General features: G+C 43.4%; 1 protein-coding gene across 1 annotated transcript in view; it reads left to right on the top strand.

The window, feature by feature from the left end:
* LOC138579855 (complexin-3-like) overlaps nt 1–12,502 on the top strand; it is a 123,473-nt gene that overhangs the window by 55,746 nt on the left and 55,225 nt on the right. Inside the window, exon 2 of the mRNA XM_069650087.1 lies at nt 7,398–7,607. Within this exon, the coding sequence (XP_069506188.1) occupies nt 7,432–7,607 (176 nt within the window). The 5' untranslated portion in view covers nt 7,398–7,431. The remainder of the gene's footprint in view (nt 1–7,397; nt 7,608–12,502) is intronic.

The following is a 12,502-nucleotide window of genomic DNA, read 5'->3' on the forward strand; positions in this document are numbered from 1 at the left end:
AATAAAATATTTGGGTTCTCTTTATAATCCATACAAACTACTCACTGGCTCAGAGTATTATTTATTCATTAATTAAGTGAACAGTCACAGGCTCCCATATATAAATATAAATATGCCGCTATCCTGGCACTCTTGTTGTGCCAGGATAGCCTTAGCCTTAGGGGCCATATATAGTTCACTCAGGGCCACATGTAAGGGACTCTGATCTCTCCAGATATCTAACCCTGTTGCAGTGTGCCTGAAACCACACATTCTGGTCCTGCTCAGTCCATTCACCTCTCACAAACAACTTATGCAAAAGGTGCTCTCTGGCTATCTAGATGTCTACCAATGTCGCCATTCTGGAAATTGATTTCCTTCTTGACTTACAGAAGTTTATTATTTTATTTTGCAAAACAGACCGTTTTCTGAGAGCGTTCCTTTTTGAGGGGTGCTTTTACAGCGTAACACAGCATGGTAGCCCAACAGGATTTATGTATCCTATTAGTTAGCACACTGTATTAAGCTGCAAAAGTGGTAGATCTAATCCAGAATTCCCGCTACTAGCCCCCAATTTGTAAGTGACTTCAATCCAGCACTCCAACTAAGTCAATGCCTAGTATGGGATGCCCAATGGAAGCCCTTATTTATATATTTTTATGTCAAAGTTCTTTAAATCTGGATGATGAACCCTTATATAACACCCCTCTCTTTGAATCTCCCCGACCTCACTGAGCCAAGAAGTAGGTTTGTTTTGCAAATTAAAAGGTTTATTTGAAGAATTGAACAATATATATATCACACTTTGATGAATAGAATAATATCTGAATAGCACACTTATGAATATGAACGGTAATCAGCAATGGGTAATATTACAATATCAACAATCTCTTTAATCAGTTAGGAGTCGGAATAGGAGAATAAGGTAGCAGAGAATACTTTGTATGGGTTCAAGGAAATGCTATACAGTAAAAATGCAACACAGAAATAAAACTAGATATGATTTCCACAAAAGACAATAGGATCACTCTTTCCCCTGTGACTACTCACTTCCCCCCTATGCAATATGAAGAGATGGAAATGAGGGCACACTGGTTTCAGGGATACAATCAACAATGCAGTTCAATCCCAATTCCCCAGCAAGTTTAGCGAGAACAGGTATGATTTAAAACAGGCAAAAATGCTTTTGAATGTGATTGGCAATGAAAGGGAAAAATGCTAAAATGACTTTAATTCGCTACATGGGATTCAGCACTAGTGGGAGTTACTTTGGAGTGGTTCAGGTCAACACTAGCAATGATTATGAATGATGATCAGATTGAAAACGAAATTCAGCAGTTGCAAACAAGAAACAGCTATTCTGACATGTGTTGAAATTGAGATAAATTGCAATTCGGAAAAACTATAAGGAATTGTAATGTCGATTTAGGTTCGTTGGAAGGCTTAGGATCTTAGCCTCAAAAGGACAGTTAAATTTTGGTTTTAGGATGTGCAGTTCAAATGTCACAGAGGTTTTTGTGAAGGTAGATTTTTCAGAAACAAAGTCAAGATTCAAAATGACAGATTGCGCTTTACATATTAGGAATCAATATGGATTTATACTAAGAGCTATGAAACTACAAGATAGCCAACGAGACAACCACCAGAAACAGGGTGCCTTCCGCTCTGATTGTTGTGCATCAAGACACTTGAAAAAATATCAGCGCATAGATGATTATCCCTACAATTTAATAAGAATTATGTGGAGGACAGGAGAATTTAGGATAGACAAAAGAGGTTCTATAATGCAGTTCTGGGCAGATTGAAATGGATGGAATGGGATTACCTAAACTAAGAGATTGTTTATGTGCAGTTCTAGACTGGATACTCACTCCTATGGCTTTGGAATGGAGTGGGCCCCGTCAAAGATCTGGTCAAGGGTTTGACTGGGATTCTCTCGGCACCGGACAGGTCTCAGGCACTCTGCTCTGCGCGGCCTCTTGGACTGGACTGGATCTGACGGGTTCTGGGTTACAGCTCTGCTGGACTGATCTGGATCTTGGGTTCTAGCAAGGTTCTTGGCTAGAATAGCAAAACAGCACAGCCCGGCTGTTGAACAGTTTGGTTAGGCCCCGTGGAAGTTTAGGGGTTAGAATCAGGTTGCAAAAGATTCTGAAGGCCTGCTGAAAAAGGTTCAGCTTTTGGGTTAGGCCTTTCTGCTTCAAAGTTCTGAAGTCTGGATTCTAAGTTCTGGTCTATGTCTGGAGCTTGGATCTTCCTGCAGGGTGCTTCGCCAAGAAATCAGTTGAGAAGTGGAAAGTGTGTGTCCTATGTGTCCTCAGCAGTCCCTATTTATGTATTTCCAAAGCGGGTGGGGAGGCTGATTCTACACTTCCCAACCCTCTAAGGATCTGATTGGTTACTTGATTCCCTGTCCCCTGATTGGAGAAAGGATCAGCGTGTCATCCTGTGTCATGTTTATGGCTTAGGAAAAAAGACCCTCCCCTTTTCTATGTACAGTATATCTTATTTTTCATAAAAAACATATTTACAAGGTGCACAACTTGTTGATGCTACATAATTTACATGACAGATTGCCTAAGGTACTTTTCTGTTCAACTCTCATCTTCCTAAGAGCTTTGGTTCAGAAAACACCACTTTTTGCGCTTTTGGTGGGTTTCTCAATATTAGTTCTGCACCAATTTTTAGACATGCATTCACCCCCCATCTGGGCACATTTCTGTAATTTGTTAGGTTCCTGGCATAAACACAGTAGCTACAATATGAATAATTCCGGGGTTTGGTCTCAGAACATCGCACGGAGTCCAGCTTAGTCTTAAACTGTGAGTGAATATTTCATTTTAACAATCTCAAAGTTTCACATTTGTGTCAGTTCAGTGCATTTTTCTAAACATATGTTTAATCCAATGTTTAAATCCACATTTCAGTCTGGTCCGCCTCCAGAGCTGGGATGACTCAGAGGGTCACATGTCCTTCTTCCTGCCAGCAGTTTGTTGTCAGTCACACCCGAATTAGCATTTCTATTCAGCTCAAGGCCTCTTTTGTCTGCACTCAGAGCAACAGGCCAGGGTGCCACTCCCAGTTCCTTTTGACACCAGCCTGTCAATCTCTTAGCCAAGGGCAGGGGTAAGTCTCCTTTGTCCAGGGAGAAGGCGTGGAATTCGTTTGAACACAGTGTGGGAAACCTTAACTCTTAACCCAATGTTTAAAAATTGTCTTTTCTTATAATATAACTCACATTTTTAACACATACATTAAACAATTTCTTGCTTCAAGCCTTTTCAGAATATAGTTTTAAATTGTATCCACCTCTTAGGCTTCTGATAGCAAGTCTTTCTTTGGCATAGTTTGGGTTCAATGTTCAACTTTACACAAAATGGTTTTAAAACGCCGGTTTCTGGTAGAGGTGAGTAACGGTATTACACCCATTTTTGACAGATTTCTTCCAGCAAGCAATCCTCAAAATTTGTTCAGATATAGATACACTTCTGTGGACCTTATATTTATGTAGATTCTAGAAGGAGAATGATGTTGACCACCCAACAAGGAGGTTGGGTCTTTTTGGGGGGTTTGTAAGCCATGATTTCTACAAATTTGACACCAAATAAAAACGGATTTTTGAAAACAGCTTTGTTTCTTTTGCAATGATTTTGCTCTGTGGACAGCCACATGATGGGTTTTGGCAGTGGTCTCCTGTGTTACCACTGACATAGGCAAAAGTAGATGGTGGCCTTATTTTTCAGGTTTTCACTGCATACTTTCTGATGATTTCTGGCGAGCAGCATGCTTTCCGGCAGCCATTATGATGTTTCTGCTGCCAGCAATGCACAGTGATGTTGCAGGGCTTGAATTAGTGGGTTAAGACATCCCACAATGGTGATGACAGAAATTCCAAGAAAACCCTGGGATGAGTTGGGTATGGATGTTTTAGGTCCAATATACAGTGAGGGCAAACAGCAGTTTTGTTTAGTGGTAATTGATTTACTAACAAGATGGGTGAAAGTATTGATCATGCCATGTATCACTGCAAGAACAGTTACTGATTTTTTGTCTGAGATTTGTGGGAGAGAAAGATTCCCAAAAAGCATTATGACTGACAATGGTGCTCCGTTTCATTTGAAGGAAATGGGAACATTTCTGTATGAAGAATTCCATTGAGCACAAAAGGAGTGCAATTTATCACCTCAAGACGAATGGAGTAGTTGAGCGGTTCAACACAGTGTTCAAAGATGCCATTCGATGGGCCTGGTCGAATGGGTTAAAATGGGAGGAGGCAGTGAGAAAAAAAATGGTTGCTCACCGTTTCACTCCGCACTGTACTACGGGGTTATCCCCATTTGAATTAAGTGGAGGACGGAAGTCGAACACCAAATTAGTACCGTCTTGGATGGAGAGGAATTCTGATGTGGAGAAAGATTTTGGATCTGTATGTGAGAAAGAAATTCCCAATTTGTACCACATGGTAACAAGGCAGTATCTCCAGCGGTGGGAGGTTTTGTAAGGATCAACACCCCCCCCGTCCTGAGAGATGGGCCGTGTAAGTGGTCGAAACCTGTAGGAGTGATCGAAGTATTCAGACATGCAGTGAAAGTGGAAGACGGGAGAGTTTGGAATATGGAAAAGGTGTGTGTGGTGAAGCCACATAGTGACCGAGTTGTGCAGGATGATAAGAGTGTAGTTGGCAAGGAGAATGCTAACAGCGAGAATGCAAAGTTGGTCAGTGAATCAGGTTGTGTGAGGAGAGTCGTGAGGGATAAAGGAATGTCAAATTTTCCTTGCCAAAAACCACTCCAGATAATGCACGTCTGTCTAGATGGGGAAGAGTTACTCGCAGACCTCACTACATGATGGATTTCGTATAGAAATCTTCTATATTTATTAGAGAGACAAAGGAAGGGAGATGTGTAGGATTCCATCTGTTTTCCACCAGGCGTCAGCACGAGATGAGCGTTCGGGAGGCGCCTGTGTCGCTTTTGCGGGGGCCATGGATTCTCACGAGCGCTATGGAACTTTGCCAGCGGTTTGAAGGAAAACAAGCTTATGGGCTGGCGACTGGTGGGGCTCGCTTTTCCCCCTTACTTACTTGTCATTATATTTCAATTAAGTTAATGAACCCTTTCCCTTTAACTTGCTGTTTCGTTCATTATTCTTACCTCGCCCACTATAGTAACACATAAACAAAATCAAATAGATGCAAGTCACCAGCAGTTCTCAGAAGCATTTCCCAACACATTTCCATGATGCCTTGCCCCACAATGTATGCCAATATGAAAACATGTTCACGCTGGCTGTGCCCATACATTTCCATGCTGACTGCACCTATACATGCCAGGATTCCCATATAAAAACATACTCATATCCGCTTTGTGCCTAATGCCAGTAATGCTACCATACGTATCCATGTCCAAGCTGGCTATGCCAATACATGCAAGTAGATGCACATAAGAACACACTCCTTTCCAACACATAATAACAATGATGATGTTTGCTTTATCATAAATGCCCAGCAAGAAATGGCTAGACCGGCTGCATAAAAATGCCAGTCTAGCCATGTACTAACACTTATCATGCTTGCATTATCATAGATGCCCAGAAAAAAAATGCCATGCCACAATTGGTTAGTCAACACACTTTATTTTGACATGCAGAGAATGTCATAAAAGTAGGATTCATAAAAATTTATCAAAATACAAACAATGATGCACAATACATTAGTATATCCTTCATAGAAAAAAGATCAACAAATAGAACATAAAATCGAATAGATAAAAAACAACAGTGAGCAGCAGGGGTGTTGCTAGGTCTGGAAAAGATTCCAGGGCTATGCTAATTTTGGGACTGTCAGGACTAGGGTCTAGGTAGCCTTCTTGGTTGTAACCCCTGAGTTTCTATCTGGGGCTGAAACCAAAAGACCTGGGGCTATAGCCCCCCTCTCCTAGCAACACCTCTTGTGAGCAGTGTAAGCACAGGATCAAATCATCTTTCCCCAATGAAACATATACTGTTCATGTGTCTGAGTGACTAGCAGATAATAGAACCCTCTTCCTTGCCTATAATTCAACGTCCAGCCAAACTATGGGGTCTCCACTCTTAAAAGATAACAGAAGGTGATATTACAGTTACGAATTCCAGAGTCTCGTAAAATGGGTAACAAGGTTTTAGGTCATATTCCTGAGTAAGCTGGAAAGTATGCCACAGTAATAAATGGCAAGACTGGCTACTCCACAAAGGCAATCTAGCCACATAGTTACACTTATCATTTATAATAAGTGTTGTTATGTGGCTAGACTGGACTTCATTGCTGCAGCCAGTCTGGTTACGTTTTCTGGCATGTCATTGTTCACTGGGCATCAATGTTAAAGCAAATATGATATCATGTTTGCAACAAAATGATGGGCAGTAAATAATGCCATGCTACAGTAAGATTACATTGCTGGATTGGCATTTTTGAGTAGCCAGTCTGGTTATGTTTTCTGACTCTGACTTGGCATTCTTTTTACTGGGCCTGCCTCTGATAAAATTGCCATCTGGTAAAAAAAATGCAAACCCTCCTCCCCGAATCCCCAAATAGAGCAGGCCTCTGATCTGGAGGGCGGCCCCAAATCAGAGGCCCACTCACCAGCAGAGTAAGTGCTGCTCACTGTGCTGCTGAGCGGGCCTCGGTATCATCCAGAAATCAAAGGCCCGCTGAACAGCACAGTGAGTGCCGCTAACCATGCTGGTGAGTGGGTCTTTGATTTGGGGGCACCCCTTACCACCCCAGATCCCCAAATCAGAGGCCCACACACCCATCCATACACATTTATGGACACACCTATAAACATTAATTCTCTCATCCACACACTCACCCACACAACATACACTCTTTCGTGCATGCATCTACGCATATATATATTTTTTCTTATCTGCAGCCAAGGTCAAAAACCGCTCCTCCACGTTCCACAACACTCACCTGCACAACATGAACAGGAAGCGGGGAGCGCTTCCTGGTTCCCGTACATGCACGCAGATGCCTCAGCAGCTCTGTATGTGCACATTCAGAGCTGCAGTACCCCCAGCCTGCACCCCACATGGGCCATGCAAGGCTGCGTATGCAAAGCGCCTGGTCTTACAAGGCCCGTTTGACATGGGCCTGGTACAAACTTTCAATTGGAAACCACATTTTCTTTTGATAGTTCAAGCCAGCAAAGGACGCACTCCCTCAGCTACAAGGGAGGGCTTAGTGGCAGTTCGTCCAAAATGGGCGGGTTGATGCCCCGTCGCCCATTATTGACGAGCCGCCACTGTCTAAATCCAACCTTTCTCATTTCAGTGAAGAGAAGAATGATGATATCAGCCATTAGGTGTCGCTGTGAATGCGGTAACCCCGCCATATTACTGGATCTCTGACCCGTGTGCTTTTCCCTGTCTAACTCCAGGTCTGTTTCTTTCAACTGAGGCAACTTCCCACCCATGGGTGCGATGGTGAAGTCGATCTTCGGGGGCACCGTGAAGCAGCTCACATGCTGTCTCCCCACTGACTTGCCGAAGGAGAAGCTCAAGTCCTGTGAGGAGGAGGGGATGGTGGCGAGAATGAGGAGGAAGTGGGGCTCAGAGGAGCAGTACAGGCAGAGCCTGGAGGAGGAGAAGTAAGTCGGAATCTTGGGTGGGCTTTTGTGCCCTCTGGATTGTTGGCTAGTTACTTGTGTGTGACCCCTTGGGCAAGTGCTGTTTTTCCCCTCTGCAATACTTTCCATGGAAAACTCAAAATCCCAGGAAGTTCGATATGAGTACAGTCTGTGCACTTACAATTGTCCATTTATAGTGCGAAAAGCTAAATCTACACATGCTGATCGTCTTCACATTATAAACAAAGGAGAGACAGGGCTGGCAATCCTACTAAACCTCTCTGCAACCGTCTATACAGGCGAGAGACTCCTTAACACCATGAAGGCTTGTTACCAATGTCCAATCCATTGACTGGTTCACCTCTTTCCCACAGAAGCTATAACTACAAAGCTATAATAATAAAAGGCTGCCCCTTTTCTCCTCCACACGTATATCACGTACGTGGAAGCCTGGAGCCATGGCCAGAGCCATGCACTTGATGATAAACCAATCTGCAGACAATGCATAACGTAACTGTAACCAATGGTAACAGTAAGGATGGCATCAGATCCGCCTGTTGGAAAGTTGGCTGAGATGAATGTCCTAACGTCACTTAAAATTAAATACACTGCAAGCTGAGTTCATGCCTATTTATTCTTTTGACCCACACCGCCCCATTTCTCCCAGCAAAATGTTGTCCTGACGAGCCTTTCAACTCTGCCTGTAAGGACCCTATAAAATGTCATTCCACAGTCTGCTTTCCATTTCTCTGTGCAGTCAACAAGTATTGACCCAATTAGACTATGAGAACACGCTCTTGAGTAGCCTTGACAAAAACCAGTTGGCCCTTATAAAAGGGCTATGAACGGGTCTCTGGCACCCACTTTTCTGGTAGCATGATACCAGTCTTGATCTCTTGGCATTGTCTTTCACCCCATAAGGTTTTATTTTCCTTTTTAAGATTCTCACTAAAGCCTTCAACCTCATGTCTTTGAAATACCAGTGGCCAATCTATCTCTGCCGGCAGATGGTCACGGCACAGCAGGAAGGAGCTATGACTGGATATTATGTGCGTCACGGAGCAACTAACCTCAGGCCACTCCTTCCTGGGATGTGACCCTAAACCCTGGAACTTACCTCCACCCCACTTGCATCTAAACACATCATGATCGTGGTCTAGAAAGAGGATCTACGTAATTATTGCGCACTCTGTTTTACCCAAGCCGAAAATGTCAAACTTGAAAACAGAAGGGCAGTGACCACATGGATTGCACTGTGCCGCTTTGCCCTATCCCCGACTCCCGCTCCCTCGTCCACCTGCGACGTAAGTCTCCTTCCCCTAATGTGTGCAGGGACTTCTGTCACAGGGTCCCTTTTTCTTTTCTTCTACCTATTGTTTTCTTCGTTTCCTCACTCCCCGAATTGGAAGTGGGGGACACCCCACGACCCCCATTCCCATTATACTGAACACAGGGAGGGACACCCCTGTTCGGTATAATGGGATTCAACATTTTAGATCATGCCGAATGTGCAGTCATTTTGCATTCAGCATTTTTTTGGGGTATTTTGGGGCATTTTGGGGCAATACCCAGAAATAGCCCTAAATCCTTATTTTCCAGAAAGAGTCTTTCTGCTGAACCCTATCTTACCTTATTTAATAACCATCAATCACTCCTGGTAATAATGAATGAATCCTTACAACTCCAGAGCACCCTCGACTCTCGAGTGGCGAATGTACAGGTAGCGCTATCCTCTGCATAGCCACCTCTGCTACCCAAGAACTGTGAAATTAGTGGGTGCTTTTTGTTTAGTTATTTATTTATTTATGGGCGACAGCGTTACATGTTGCCTTCTTGCCACTCAAAAGCTCTTGTTTGATTTGTGGACAACATCATGGTGGAAGTCGGGCCTCAAGTTAAGGAGCTGCCATTAACGCCTGATTAGTGAATGGGTTATCTTGCCTGGACTTTGAAGAAGAGCAACCCGTGTAGTGTTCTTTGTTTCGCGGGGGCCCAGTTATTTAGTCCTTCAGCCAAGGAGGAGGTTGCCCCAGTCCATTCTGTGCTCCAGTCCATCTGCATGTAAAACTAGGAGTATCTACACATAAGGCAGTTTGCCAGGTCATGCAGAAACAGGGAAGCAGCGCTTCTCCTGACCCCATGCAAGTGCCTGTGACCACATTATCAGGTAGCTGAAATAAAATCACTGGCAGGGTTTTGTCAAGGCCGCATAGTGCTGAAACAAGATTGAGTTCCATGGTTAGCAGTGGTCTTGGCTTGATTCCTCTGGTAATGTGGGATGCTGGATTTCTTCGCCTTGGTTGTTAGGTTCCATGTGTAAAAGAAGTGGGTACCATCTTCACCTTTCAACACACAAATGTATCTGGGACCTTTTCCCACATTTCCTTGCAAGGTCCAAGGCCGCCTCACTTGTTCCTTTTCAGAGACCACAATTCACAGCCAGTTCTCTTGCACTGGGTCAGTTAGTAGTGATCTACCACTGTGTCCTTTCTAGGTAAGAGCCAGCACAACTACATTCTGGCTGGTGTTCCTGTGCCCAGGCAACTATTTTCCTCCTAACACAGGGGTATGCTACCTGTGGCTTTCCCGATGTTTTTTACTACAATTCCCATGATCGTTCACCATTGACAATGCTTGCTGGGGCTGATGGGAGTTGTTGTCCAAAACATCTGGAGAGCCAAATGGTAGAGTCTCCTGTCCCAAAGTGCCTGCGCTGGTCTCTACAGACCCTAACAACCTGCTGGATCTAAGATATCTGTATCCACTGTTTGTAGTTGAGCAATCCAAATGCAACACTAAATGTCTTGTATAATTTGCATTGTGGATGTGAAATGTGACCACTCTATGCCAATCTTGCTGTGTACTTTTACTGATAGAATTAACAAAGGACCATTAGCAACTCTTGGTGTAATGCAGACCTGTCTGAATGCCTCTTTTGTACACCTTTCATGATAAATCATTCGGCGAACCCATTAGTTTTAACGGTATGAAATGCAAAAAATAAAGAAATATCAGAATACAAAGACCAGGCAGGACCAGACTCACACTGTCGGCAGAGAAATGTCTAAGGTGTGCGTTGATGGTCCCAGTCCATGTTCCTGTTGTAAAGTGTGTTGACACGTCTAACCTATACTGAGTTATCAGAAAAATTTGAATAGATAAAATGATGATCATTCTTGAATTTTCAATCCTCTAAATGAATGGTAGTTAGGCCAATGACCTACCGGTACCCACAACACTATTCTTCTCTTCTCCCCTTTTTCCAATCTGGTTTCCGTCCACATCACTCGACAGAAACGGTTCTCCTATATGTCACCAACTCCTTAATATCCTTTAGCTAATCCAAGCAGTCTTCCCTTCTTGTCTTGCTCGATTTGTCTGCAGCATTTGACACTGTAGACCACTCTGTTCTTCTTTCTACTCTCTCCCGCTTGGGTTTTCGCACTGCTGCTTTGACAGGTTTCACTCTTATTTCTCCCACCATACTTAATCGGTTTCTTGGGCTAACTCTATTCCTCCTATTTTCCCTCTTCAGTATGGTCTACCCCTGGGTTCTGTACTTGGCCCGCTCTTATTCTCTGTGTACACTATTCCTCTTTCCTCTATAATCACGTCTTTCGGTCTCTCATCACTTTTATGATGATGGCGTACAAATCTTCTTCTCCTCCTCCCTAAATGACTGTCTTCTCTCTTCTCTTTCTGGCTGTCTACTAGCCATCCAACACTGGATGTCAGATAATTATCTTCACCTTAATCCTTAGTTCTATTCTTGGCAATCTACCTCTATCTTCATCTGCTATAAATCATGGCATTCGTTTTTGACTCTTCTTCTCGGCTCATATTTCTGTCACTGCTCGCACTTGCCGCTACCAGCTTTATAACATCGGGAAAGCATTGCTCTTCCTCTCCTTCCGTGCGACTATGCCCATGCTTACGTTCCTTGTTTTTTCCAGATTTGATAAATGTTCTTCTTTGTTACTGGGTTTTACTACCCATCAACTCACCCCCTTATGTTCCATTTACAACTCCTCACTTTGCCTCCTTCTTGGCCTATCTCCTTGTCACTCTATTTTGTCTTCCCTCTCCTCACTTCACTGGCTTTAGTTTTAAGGCCGTCTAATTTTTCATTTTCTTTGTGTTGTATTTAAATCTTTACATGGCTTGTTTCCTCCCTATCTTTCTGCTCTTGTCTTTTATTTTCCTCTCATGCACTGTTTGCAATCTCAGTTCCTTCTTTCTGTCCCTCGCCCTCCCCTCCGCCCCCCAGGGCTGGACTGGCCTACAGGTTACTCTGGAGATTTCTCGGTGGGCCTCTGCACCCTGGGCCTCTTTTATATTTTATTTTCACATTCACTCATAGGAAAAGGGGTGGGTTTGCTCAAAATGTGTAATATGGGACCACTTTGAAAATTATTTCCAGGACCTCTTTTGGTTCCCAGTCTACCCCTGGCCCCCCGTGCACCTTCCCGCTTTTGCTTCTTCTCGCTTCTTGTTCCAAGACATTGGAACACCCTAGCACTTTCTATTATATATCTTTCCTCTTTTTCTCTCTTCGGAACTCGTTTGAAAGACCATCTGCTTTCTACCTCTAACACTTAACTATTTTCCATACCTGACACTATTCATGCATTATTTGTGTAACGTTTTTAAATTTGTTAAAGCTCATTGGCATAAAGCGCTATATAAATGAAATGCATACAAAATACAAATACAATAACAAGGAAGCGCTCACAAAGGTGCCGTGGGTTGAAATTGTACACCACTTTTGTGTATTGTCCATTCCCCTATTTGAGGTTAAAGAGAAAGGGGCCTGAAACCGCTCTTCACTCTTCTGGTAAGTAATGTTTGATAAGAACCAGTGTCACGGTTGGTCCCCACAGAAGATAATGGTTTACACCACAGCATGGGGAGTCCCT

Source organism: Ambystoma mexicanum, chromosome 1p, assembly GCF_040938575.1.
Source record: "Ambystoma mexicanum isolate Mex_15411 chromosome 1p, UKY_AmexF1_1, whole genome shotgun sequence".
In the NCBI taxonomy this organism is placed as follows: Eukaryota; Metazoa; Chordata; class Amphibia; order Caudata; family Ambystomatidae; genus Ambystoma; species Ambystoma mexicanum.